Below are 13,261 nucleotides of genomic sequence, written 5' to 3'. Positions count from 1 at the left end.
TGTGCCGAGAGCGGGCGGCTGTGCCGAGAGCGGGCGGCTGTGCCGAGTGCGGGCGGCTGTGCCGAGTGCGGGCGGCTGTGCCGAGTGCCGGCAGCTGTGCTGAGTGCCGGCAGCTGTGCTGAGTGCGGGAGGCTGTGAGTGGCTGTGCTGAGTGTGGGTGGCGGTGCTGAGTGAGGGCGGCGATGCTGAGTGCGGGCGGCTGTGCGTGGTGGTGCTGAGTGCGGGCGGCTGTGCGTGGCGGTGCTTAGTGTGGCGGTGCTGAGTCCGGGCGGTTGTGCGTGGCGGTGCTGAGTGCGGGCGGCTGTGCGTGGCGTTGCTGAGTGCGGGCGGCTGTGCGTGGCGGTGCTGAGTGCGGGCGGCTGTGCGTGGCGGTGCTGAGTGCGGGCGGCTGTGCGTGGCGGTGCTGAGTGCGGGCGGCTGTGCGTGGCGGTGCTGAGTGCGGGCGGCTGTGCGTGGCGGTGCTGAGTGCGGGCGGCTGTGCGTGGCGGTGCTGAGAGTGCGGGCGGCTGTGCGTGGCGGTGCTGAGAGTGCGGGCGGCTGTGCGTGGTGGTGGTGAGAGTGCGGGCGGCTGTGCGTGGCGGTGCTGAGAGTGCGGGCGGTGCTGAGTGCGGGCGGCTGTGCGTGGCGGTGCTGAGTGCGGGCGGCTGTGCGTGGCGGTGCTGAGTGCGGGCCGCTGTGGTGAGTGCGGGCGGCTGTGCGTGGCTGTGGTGAGTGCGGGCGGCTGTGCGTGGCTGTGGTGAGTGCGGGCGGCTGTGCGTGGCTGTGGTGAGTGCGGGCGGCTGTGCGTGGTGGTGCTGGGCGCCGAGTGCTGGGGGCCTGAGCAAGCGGGGACACCGGCGCGCTGTGGGGGTCAGGTGCCGGAGTCGCCGCTAGCTCAGGCCCCCGGCACTTGCTATATTTACCTGTCCCCCGTTCCATTGATGCGCGCCTCTCTGTCTTCCGGGGTCCTCTGCCTGTGACTGTTCAGTCAGAGGGCGGCGCACATTAAGCGCGTCATCGCGCCCTCTGAACTGAACGTCGCAGGCAGAGGAGAATGGAGCATCGCGCAGCAGTGGAACGGAGGACAGGTAACTATAACATACTCACCCTCCTGGCTCGTCCCTGCTTCTCCGTTGGAGATCGCGGTGTGCGTTCAGTGCTTACGCATACCGCGATCTCCTGGGAGGGTCACTCTGTGGGGTCCAGACTGCGCCGGTGCTTGCGCAGTCTATAAAGGCTTCGGACAGAGTGACGCTCCCAGCGTTATATTATAGATATATATTTTTTTTAAATTATTTTTAACATTCTATCTTTTACTACTGATGCTGCATAGGCATCTAACTCTCTCTTCGACAACCTACAATCTGGTTTCTGTTCCTACCATTCCACTGAGCCTGCCTTGTCCAAAATTACTAACGACTTACTTACAGCCAAAGATAACAGACAATTTTCTATAGTCCTCCTTCTAGACCTGTCCTCTGCCTTCGAGACAGTTGACTACTGCCTCCTACTACAGGTCCTCTCTTCCTTTGGTGTCAAAGACCTTGCCCTATCTTGGATCTCCTCATACCTTTCCAACCGCACATTTAGAGTTTCCTACTCCCATACTACCTCTTCATTTCGCCCCCTCTGTTGGTGTCCCTCAAGACTCTGTCCTTGGGCCCTTACTCTTCTCAAACTATACACTCAGCCTGGGACAACTCATAAGGTCCTATGGCTTCCAGTACCATCTATATGCCGATGACACGCAGATCTACCTCTCTGGCCCAGATGTCACTCCTCTGCTCTTCAGAATACCAGTGTATCTATCAGCCATATCCTCCTTCTCCTCTCGCTCCCTCAAGCTCAATGTGGACAAATCTGAACTAATTATCTTTCCTCCATCTCGCACATCTTCCCTACCTGATCTATCTATCAAAATAAATGAAATCACACTTTCCCCTGTCCCCAAAATCCGCTGCCTCGGAGTAACCCTTGACTCTGCTCTGTCCTTCAAACCGCACATCCAAGCTCTCGCCACCTTCTGTTGTCTCCAGCTCCTTTCCTCAACCCTCACTCTACCAAAATGCTTGTGCATGCCTTAATCATTTCCCGCCTCGACTACTGCAACATCCTCCTCTGTGGCCTACCTTCTAACACTCTCGCACCCCTCCAGTCCATCCTTAACTCTGCTGCCCGACTAATTAATCTCTCCCCTCGCTACACTCCTGCTTCCCCTCTTTGCAAATCCCTTCTCTGGCTCCCAATTTTCCAGCATATCCAGTTCACACTACTAACACTGACCTACAAAGCCATCCATAACCTTTCTCCTCCATATATTTCCATACTAATCTCGCTATATCTTCCCTCACGTAATCTCTGGTCCTCCCAAGACCTCCTTCTCTCCCCCGCGCTTATTCCCTCCTCACCCAATCGCCTCCAAGACTTCTCCCAAATATACCCCATCATGGGGCAGCACGGTGGCTCAGTGGATAGCACTGCAGCCTTGCAGCGCTGGAGTCCTGGGTTCTAATCCCACCTTGGACAACAGCTGCAAGGAGTTTGTATGTTCTCCCCGTGTTTGCGTGGGTTTCCTCCGGGCACTCTGGTTTCCTCCCACATTCCAAAGACATACTGATGGGGAATTTAGAATGTGAGCCCCATCAGGGACAGTGATGATAATGTGTGCAACCTGTAAAGCGCTGTGGAATATGTTAGCGCTATATAAAAATAAGATTATTTATTATTATTATCATCATCTGGAATTCTGTGCCCCAACACATCCGGTTATCCACCACATTTGGATCCTTCAAAAGAAACCTGAAAACCCACCTCTTCAATGAACCTTACAGTCTGTAATGATCACACGGCCACTTCAACACCATCGGAGCTCCTGCAACCCCCGACCTAATCCTGTAGAATGTAAGTCCGCAAGGGCAGGGTCCTCTCCCTTCTGTATCAGTCTGTCATTGTTAGTTTACTGTAAGTGATATTTGTATTTTGATGTAACCCCTTCTCATGCACCATGGCATTAATGGTGCTATATAAATAAATAAATAAATAAATAATAATAAAAAGTTGGTTACACCTGTCAATCACTTTTCCGAACTAAGCTTCAAATCGCTTGGGAAAACGCAAGCATTCTGCTGCGCTAAAAACGCTTGTGTTTTACCTGTGGCAGGGAGTTGCGGAAATGCTGCGGACATTTGCACAGCACTTCTGCAACGTGGGCACATAGGCTTACACCGAAAGCTCGGCCAGCACACCGGAAAGTGAGCGTGTAATGTGTCGGTGCACGTACACACTGCGGCCACTAACTGACAATAGAGCTGAGAATAAACAAGGTCCGGAAACCGACAGGAGGTAATAACAATGGAAGACATGGGGGACTATTCATAAAAAGCATAAGAGCCATCCCACCAGGACAAGGGGCCCCCCGCCAGTGACTCCCCTCACTACCTGCCAGCAGGGCTCAGAGTAACTGGGAATCCTGGGTCTGTCCTCTTATTATTTACTGGCGGGGTCCGACATTGTTTATAGTTACACAATATAGAAGTTCTGTCATCAGTAATGGGGAATCTCCAGCACCTACCTCCACCTGCAGAGCCGCACACCACATATATGGCTGTTCTGTGCACACAGGACCTGGGATGAGGTCACAGGAGGGGAGGAGTCAGGGGTCACATGATCAGGGGCCTCAGTGTATGCAGGACTCTGCTGTGCTGGTTGTCATGGTGCTGGATGAGGGGAAGTTTGTGTGTGAGGTCAGGACAGGAGGTGTTTACAGTGTGAATGTAGCAGAGCCGTGTGTGTACGAGGTGTACGGAGCAGAGCCGTGTGTACGGAGCAGAGCCGTATGTGTACGAGGTGTACGGAGCAGAGCCGTGTGTGTACGAGGTGTACGGAGCAGAGCCGTGTGTGTACGAGGTGTACGGAGCGGAGCCGTGTGTGTACGAGGTGTACGGAGCGGAGCCGTGTGTGTATGAGGTGTACGGAGCAGAGCCATGTGTGTACGAGGTGTACGGAGCAGAGCCGTGTGTGTATGAGGTGTACGGAGCAGAGCCACGTGTGTATGAGGTGTACGGAGCAGAGCCGTGTGTGTACGAGGTGTACGGAGCAGAGCCGTGTGTGTACGAGGTGTACGGAGAGGAGCCCCATGTGTATGACGTGTACGGAGCAGAGCCAACAAGAAGAGAGGAAAGTGAGCAGGAAAATACAATACCCAGGTGAGAAAATGAAAACATGCTCATAAATTTTAAGGAGGAAAGCTAAGGCGAGCCGAAAGGCAAGCAGAAAAACCTACGTCCAAGAAACCGAAAGAGGTGAAAGGAAGAGGAAATGGCAACTGCTCTCTACCGTGCAAGATAAGCCCCGTACATGAAGGACTGGAGCTCCTATGCCCAAGTCCACAAGGAAAAGGGGGGGGGGGGGAGACTTGCTAGACATAAGAGGATATAATCTCTCATGTTTTTCCAGTCACATACTAGATTGGTTAAAGACACTATTGGGTTTTCTGATACGGCCCTGGAAAAATCGTATGCATATACGAGGAACTTAGTCGCCTTATTACACACGCCACAAAGCCTAATGCCTGAAAAAATAAAAATTAAATAGTGTACCGAGACACAATAGCCACATGGAAGGAACTTGGGAGAAAATTCAAATTATCATGGAAAATCTCGACAGATTTACCCATATGGGGAAATCCAGCATTGCAACAAATAGCAGAGAACAAACTATTTCAGAAATGGAGGGTGAAAGGGATCCATAAAATTACTAATCTACTGCACGAAGAAGAAAATAGGTGGCTAAGTAGGGAGGAGATAATATCAAAATTCAAGCCAAGTGAACAACAATTCCTACAATTTGGACAAATAAAAGGATTATGACATTTGATAAATGAGAGGGAAGAAACAAGAAGGAATGCAATGTGTAATCTATTATTTGACCGAGCAGGCACACACAATATATCCACAAAATACAGAGGTTTAAAAGACATCCTTGGGAAAATGGACGTAGAGCAAACATTCAGATCCTGTGCTAAACAAATAGAGGGTGAGGAAATTGGGGAAAAAATATTAGCAGGATGGCAGGCAGTGCGGAAAAATATTTTGAGTGAAGTTTGGAGAGATGCACAATGTAGGATTATGCATAGAGCTATACTGGCCTTCAACATACCAGTATCTAGAACAATGAGGGATCGCCTGGTACATTGTCCAAAATGTAAACTTAGAGTCTGATTTACTACACAGATTCTGGGGCTGCCCTAAAGTACAAGAATTCTGGAAAGTCAAAGCATATGATGGAAATTATGGGCATTGGGAATACAGCTCTGGCAAAAATTAAGAGACCACTGCAAATTGTTCAGTTTGTCTGATCTTTCTCTTTATAGGTATATTTTTGAGTAAAATGTAAATTGTTCTTTTATTCTATAAACTTCTGACAACATGTCTCCGAAGTTGCAAGCAATACATTTTGTATTTTTTTTCTGAAAAGGAGAAATGGTCAAAATTAAAAAAAACAAACAGTGCTTTCAGCCCTCAATTAATACAAAGAAAACAAGTTCATCATAATCCTTTAGAAACAACAATACTAATGTTTTAACTCTGGAAGAGTTCAGAAATTAATATTTTGTGGAATAACCATGATTTTTAATCACAGCTTTCATGTGTCTTGGCATGCTTTCCGCCAGTCTTTCACACTGCTCCTGGTGCAAAAATGTAAGCAGTTCTTCTTTGTTTGATGGCTTGTGACTATCCATCATCCTCTTGATTACATTCCAGAGGTTTTCAATGGGATTCAGGTCTGGAGATTGGGCTGCCCATGACACTGTTTTGATGTGGTGGTCTGTTAATTTTTGCCAGAGCTGTATATCATTGAACCCATTACTGGAAAGGAGATGGAGCCACACAACAAAAAGGGAAGGAAACATTCCACTGTCTGATAGCCAAAATAAGCTTATTAAAGGATTGGTTGAATGATTCCTTTCCAAATCGCAAAGCTATAATAGGTCAAATGAAGACTTTATTTCATTTAGAATGTCTGGAAGCAGAACGTAAGAAGGAAAAGAGTATTACTCATGACAAAGTGGAAAAGCTTTTTACTTAAACATCATACAACAAAGAACTTCAGGGAATTGTGAAACCCTTTGAACAGACCAGTTGTTACATAATGGAGGACATGGGTGGAAAATTGGAGAAGTTGAAAATTGCTGATCTGAATGTTGATGGTGTAGGTGGTAGGGATGAGTCACCCGCCAGGGCATGGGGCACTGGGTACCGGGTCCGGTCACACTTAAAGGGGATAGACTATAGCAAATAAACGTGTCCACAACCTGGGAAGGTGCACGGGTAGGTTCCCAAACCGTAATAACAAATAATACAAAAACCCGGCACTCAACTTTGTAGTAAGAAGAAGTGGATAATTTATTATATCCCGAGACATTTATTGGGCACCCAATAAAAGGGGAAATATCTTTTAAGGGGATTTGTAAAGTTTGTGTTCATGACGCCACCTGTGGTTCTTGGTCAGAGGAGACCAACGCTGCTTAAAGGGTTCCTCTGGGGTGTTGTTACTGCAGTATAGATGATGACGCTACCCACAGGTGAAGCGGGGTCCCCAGGGCTCCCGGTGTGCTGGGCAGAGATGGTGTATGCCGGCAAATAAATGGAGGACACAGAGTTGTAATGTCTTTACCTGGTTTACTGATGGTAGCAGTCCACAATCCAGGGTACCAGGAACAGGTGGTGATTAGTGATGAGCGAATATACTCATTACTCGAGATTTCCCGAGCACGTTCGGGTGTCCTCCAAGTATTTTTTAGTGCTTGGAGATTTAGTTTTCAGCACCGCAGCTGAATGATTTACACCTGCTAGCCAGCATATGTACATGTGAGGGTTGCCTGGTTGCTAGAGAATCCCCACCTGTAATCAAGCTGGCTAAGAGATGTAAATCATTCAGCTGCGGCGCTGAAAACTAAATCTCCGAGCACTAAAAAATACTTGGAGGACACCCAAACGTGCTCAGGAAATCTCGAGTAATGAGTATATTCTCTCATCACTAGTGGTGATGTGGTCCGGCTGGCCTGGAGGCAAAGGTAGATCCCTCTCCCAGGTGAGGTCCGTAAGCCTTCCTACTCACGCTCGTATGCGAGGTCCCTGCTGCCTGTAGCTTGCTGGCAAAGTCCTCTCTCTCCTGTCCTGGAACAGTTACCTGTATGATGGACAGTGTGAGCCTTTTTCTAGGGTCTCTATCACGACCCGGGCTCCTCGTGTACTGCTGCACCTTTAGGTGTGGGTTTGGGCAAATAAAGTCCTATGCCCTCCGGTTCTGCTCTGTGACCTGGAGTACAACACAGCCTCGGGCTCCCGGTTCCTGCCCTTCGGCTCTGAGGGTGCCCGGTCACAGTTCCCCTCTGAGCCCCTTTCCTTCTCCTGTGCTTCTTTCCTCTGATGCTTCACTACATTCAACCCCTCGGGTTCACTTCCTTTCCTGGAGCTGCAGCTCAGTCCTGGCTGCACGGCTCCGCTGTCTGCTCCCCACTTCTTTTCCCTTCACTGTCTGCTCCAGACTGTACTGTTTGGTCTCCCTGGACCAACTGACTAACTCCTCCTCCAGACCAGAACACTTAAAGCTGGGGAAGCTCCTCTGAGTCTGGGTTCTGAGCTCCCCCTTCTGGCCTGGATTCAGAATGTGTTGTATGTAGGGGCGATATTTGGTAAAGAGAATCCTCCTTGCCTTCAAGCATGATATCGCCCTCCCCGAAAGGAAGGCAACATCACTGTAACAACCAGTTACCTGGGGTGTTACAGGGACACTGGTTAAGAAGTAATGTAAATTATGGACACAAACTAAATATTCTATAACAGTTTGGGATTAAGAAGATGTACGAAAAGAAAGGAGAGGTGCACACAAGAAAAATTCAACTAGTTCCTGCATGTCTGGGAAGAGAGAGGGTAGGGGGAGTTTGTGTTGTTTATTCTGTATTTTGACCTTACAAATTGTAATTGTAAGCTAAGAAAATGCTTTTGAATGTACATTTCCATATATACACTATGTTCCAAATTATTATGCAAATGACATTTTTCTCGGATTTTCCTAAATGGTCGGTGCAAATGACAGTCAGTCTAATAAAAGTCATCACCCAATAGAGTATACATCGAATTTTATTGAAGAAACCTCCCAATGATAACAGTATAATCTCTAAAATTAATAAAAACTCAAAATGCACTGTTCTAAATTATTAGGCACAGTAGAGTTTCTAAACATTTGATATGTTTTAAAGAACTTTAAATGCTCATTTGAAGAATTTGCAGCATTAGGAGGTCACATTCACTGAACAAAAAAGCTACTTAACTCCAAAACAAACTAACAGGCCAAGTTACATGTTAACATAGGAACCCTTCTTTGATGTCATCCTCACAATTCTTGCATCCATTAAACTTGTAAGTTTTTGGAGAGTTTCTGCTTGTATTTCTTTGCATGAAGTAAGAATAGCCTCCCAGAGCTGCTGTTTTGATGTGAACTGCCTCCCACCCTCATAGATCTTTTGATTGATGATACTCCAATGGTTCTCTATAGGGTTGAGGTCAGGGGAAGATGGTGGCCACACCATGAGTTTATCTCCTTTTATGCCCATAGCAGCCAATGACTCAGATGTATTCTTTGCAGCATGAGATGGTGCATTGTCATGCGTGAAGATGCTTCTGCTCCTGAAGGCATGTTTCTGCTTTTTATACCATGGAAGAAAGTTGTCAGTCACAAACTCTATACACTTTGCAGAGGTCATTTTCACACCTTCAGGAACCTTAAAGGGCCCTACCAGCTGTTCTGGACCAAAACATGACTCCTCAACCTCCTTGCTGATGTCGCAGCCTTGTTGGGACATGGTGGCCATCCACCAACCATCCACTACTCCATCCATCTGGACCATCCGGGGTTGCTCGACACTCATCAGTAAACAATACTGCTTGAAAAATAGTCTTCATGTATGTCTGGGCCCACTGCAACCATTTCTGCTTGTGATCACTTTAGGGGTGGCCGAGTAGTAGGTTTATGCACCAAAGCAAGCCTTTGAAGGATCCTACACCTTGAGGTTTGAGGGACTCCAGAGGCACCAGCAACTTCAAATAACTTTTTGCTGCTTTGTAATGGTATTTTGGCAGCTGCTCTCTTAATTCAATGAATTTGTCTGGCAGAAACCTTCCTCAATATGCCTGTATCTGCATGAACTCTGTTTCATTCATAAATCTCTTCATAGTATGATGATCACTCCTAAGTTTTCGTGAAATATCTAATGTTTTCAAACCTTGTCCAAGGCATTGCACTTTTTAACACATTTCAGCAGCAGAGAGATCCTTTTTATTTCCCATATTGCTTGAAACCTGTGGCCTGCTTAATAATGTGGAACATCATTTTTAAGTAGTTTTCCTTTAATTAGAATCACCTGGAAAACTAATTATCACATGTATTTAAGATTGATTTCAGTGATCCATTGAGCCCTGAGACACAATACCATCCATGAGTTTATTTGAAAAACAAAACGATTAAATCTTTATGACACTTAAATCCAATTTGCATAATAATTTGGAACACAGTGTATGTTAAAAATCAATACAAATTATTGCTTAAAAAAAAGAAATGATAAATGTTTTCAGCTATATCTAAAGACAACAGGAAAGACAGAAATCACAATCATACTACACGCCAGAGGTACGGAATTGGAAGCGTGCAGTTATAGTTTCTGTAAAATAACCCTTTTTCCCTTCAACCCTGACAGTCCCAGTGAGAGATTACCAGAGAAACACTGAAAGGACAAGAGCTTGTGATAATTTTCTCAACAAAAATAACTGAGAAACCACGTGATATTTTGCAAAAAAAAACTCAGAAGGTGATCAAGAAGCAGGGAGAACAGTTCACTTTAAAAAGAGAAAATCTCTGAAAAGAAAACATACAAAGTTTTGGCGGTAGGTTCCCGGAAGAACCATATTTACAGGAATATAAGCTAGGACAAAAGGCAATGGGACTAGCTACAAGAATTCAACTTTCTTACCGTGATGAGGGAAGTACACATGTACATACATTTCGACACATGTATATGTATATACATACACTTAAAGACATCAGACATTCAGCAAAAAAAAACAAGCTTTTCTTCTGGCGGAATCAGAATCACTATAACCAAAACCCTTGAAGTTTCCTTAAATGAAAATGACCAAATCTGGCATTCTCTCTTATTAGATTCATGTTCTCAATGTTGATCAAGTTTGATCGACACGTGAGAACAGAAAAGAAAATGTTGTTCATGTCTTCCTATCTTATACTTATATCCCTTCTCTCCATTTGTTTCCCTTCTCGTGCGGTATAAGTGATTAGGTGGCTTTATTCTTGGGGTCCGTGCAATTATAGGGATACCAGATTTATATCGGGTTTTTATGTTTGGCTGCTGTCACACACTAAAAAATGCTTTTTATTGTGCATCACCATATTTTGAAAGATTATTTTTCCATATTTTGGCCGACAGAGCCATGTAAGGGCTTGTCTTTTGCGTGCTGCGTTTTTATTGGTACCATTTTCAGATACATGACATTTTTTGATCGTTTTTTGTTCCTTTTTGAGAGGCAGAATGAACATGAAACAGCAATTCAGGATTTTTTTTGTATGTCGTTCTGCGTGTGGTAAAATTGATAAGGCAGTTTTATTCTTCGGGTCAGTACGATTACCGCGATACCACAGTTATAGTTTTTTTCATGTTTTGGCACTTTTACACAAAAACTATTTTATAGAGTGTCACGATCCCTTCTCCGCGGCCAGCAGTTTGTCACAAGATCCCCAGGGATTCCTGACCACTGCCACCAATATGTCACGGATTTGGGTGACTTTAGACCAACAGACGGCTATCACATGTGCAGGGGGGGGGCTTATCTTAGTTATCCCTCCACTGCCACAATGTGATAAAAAAAAACACACACAAGGCTAGTGACCTCTTAGTTTACAGCAGGGGCTTATTTTAGGTATCCCACTGCTCTTCCATATACCATGAACTGCAGGGATTTGTGTATATCCCGCTTACAGTTCCACTTAAACCTTGCAGCTCTCTGGCGCCCCCCTTACTGTCAGGTCAGATTAGGTACTGCACCTAGGGTAATTGGTCGCCAGAAAGGCTGCCTGCTATGTACTGGCTATTGGGCACGCTGCAGCGACGCGATAAACTACTCCCAATCAGGCAGGAACAATAATTATCAATGCCGCAGTCGCTGCAAAGTCACCCAAAGGCCTGCACACGGTAGTGCCGCCACCAGCTTCGATTAAACGGGTCCGAAGCTAACCCAAAACAGTAGCGTAAATTCCCTTCAAGAGACAGGGTACGTTTAAAGCATGGAGAATGAACTAGTATGAAATATTATACTCATAAAGTTTATGCAGTGTTTATAAAAAGTTCTATAAAGAGGTTACAATATGAGACAATTGCAATTATGTACAAGGTAATTATAACATAAAGAGGATTAAAGGAGAAAAGATAACACTCACATGTTCTTAGTTCATATCAGTTCAGGCAAAAACCATGCTGGTGGGCGGAGCTCCCAAAAATCCCAATGCATGAGGTACAGCTCTTCAGATCAGACTCACATGTTCTCCCAGCAACAGACTGACTGCTGGAGTCCGGCCAAAACAGTTATAGCTCAGCTTGGTGACATCACCAGAAAGGGCTGGCTATCCCAGACCCTCCTACCTTTTCAGTTTTACTAACTGTGCATTAAATATATCTGATGCCCGTAACTTCTCTACCGAACATGTCATCATCATACCCCACCCAGCATTCATCTCGTATTATCGCTAGCATTCTAGGGAGATCAAATATGTCCTATTTGGGATGTATATTTACAGAGAAATCCCTACTTCTTTACCAGATGGAGGTAGAAATTCGTCTTTAGAGTGATGGATAGCTCCACTGAGGGGAAGTAAGAATATATATTGTCGTGTTCTTAACTTAAATGGTTTGCCTAATATCTTACAAAAACCAAACAAAGAACTTTCATGGATTCTAGAAGTTTCTAGTCCAGTTATAGCTGGACAAGAGCTTACACGGCAGGAAATGCCGGTCGTAAATACCTTGGCTTTCATAAAACCCCCCACACTCTCTGAGAGGGAAAGCTAAATCCTGAAGTAATGGGAAGGGGGGGTTTTGAGCCCAGTGTCTGCCATGTGTTCTTGGGCACCATGGTCAGAAGTGCAAAAATCCCTCAGCTGGTGCTAACAGGCAGGGAAACTAAACTTATATTTCATACCATATCGTGACATAGAGAAACGAATTATTTTTGCATTGCTTTATTCTGAGACATAACTTTTTAATTTTGCCACTGAGAGCTGTGTCATGGCTTGTTTTTTTGCGAGACAAGATGACGTTTTCAGTGGTACCATATTTATTTATATCCGTCTTTTTGATCACATTTTATTCCATTTTGCCTTGTTTTTATTTATTTTTTATGGTGTTCACTAAAACGGGTTAACTAGTAGGACAGTTTCATAGGTTGGGTCGCTGCGGACGTGGTGATACCAAATATGCGTACTTTTATTGTTTACATATATTTTTTTTCATACATACATATTTATTTATAGATACAATATATTTTGATTTTTTTAATTTTTTTTATACGCTTTTTTCAGTTTGTTTTTTTTTTATTTACTTTTTTACTCTGTCCCACTATGGGGCTACCTTTCTTTGCAGGTTGATCGCTTGTACAGCATGGGGTTGCAGCAGCATCCCTATGCTATGCAAACTGTCAGCGCTACACTGACAGACAAAGTTGCTGATCATGCTCTTTGCAAGCTTTGCTAGCTCGTGACCCGGATGTCGTCATGATGACATCAGCTCACCATGTCAATGACCAGGACCCCACATGACGGCGCAGGATCTCCAATCCTAGGGCAGATGGGCAGCATTCATAGGGTTAAAGTGTCGGAATCAGTGCGGAACTGCTCCTGGTACTTCGAGCCAGGTGTCAGCTGTCAGAATCAGCTGACACCCAGCAGCGATCGCTCGCGCACAGCCCGTGTGTGCGCAAAATTGCAGGGATGTAGCCATACGTCCCAGGTCAATGAGACCCAGGTCACAGGGATGTATGGATACATGTAAGGTGGGAAAGGGGTTAATGTATGTGGCTAATTGTGGGAAATAAAATTGTAAAAATAAAACATGAACAAATATTTTGCCTCTAAAAATGATGTTTTAAACATAAAAAGTAAACAAAAAAGAAGCGCAAGTTTGTTATCGCCACATCCATAACAACCCAAGCTATTTAAA

At 45.5% G+C, this 13,261-nt stretch overlaps 1 protein-coding gene across 1 annotated transcript in view; it reads right to left on the bottom strand.

The window, feature by feature from the left end:
- The window catches only part of LOC143767038 (uncharacterized), a 39,211-nt gene extending 34,557 nt beyond the window's left edge, over positions 1-4,654 (bottom strand). The window contains exon 1 of the mRNA XM_077255059.1: positions 4,578-4,654. Within this exon, the coding sequence (XP_077111174.1) occupies positions 4,578-4,654 (77 nt within the window). The remainder of the gene's footprint in view (positions 1-4,577) is intronic.
- Positions 4,655-13,261: the final 8,607 nt, after the last annotated feature.

Source organism: Ranitomeya variabilis, chromosome 4 (genome assembly GCF_051348905.1).
Source record: "Ranitomeya variabilis isolate aRanVar5 chromosome 4, aRanVar5.hap1, whole genome shotgun sequence".
NCBI lineage: Eukaryota > Metazoa > Chordata > Amphibia > Anura > Dendrobatidae > Ranitomeya > Ranitomeya variabilis.
Note: the sequence above shows the minus strand (reverse complement) of the source record. Positions and strands in the feature narration are given on the sequence as shown.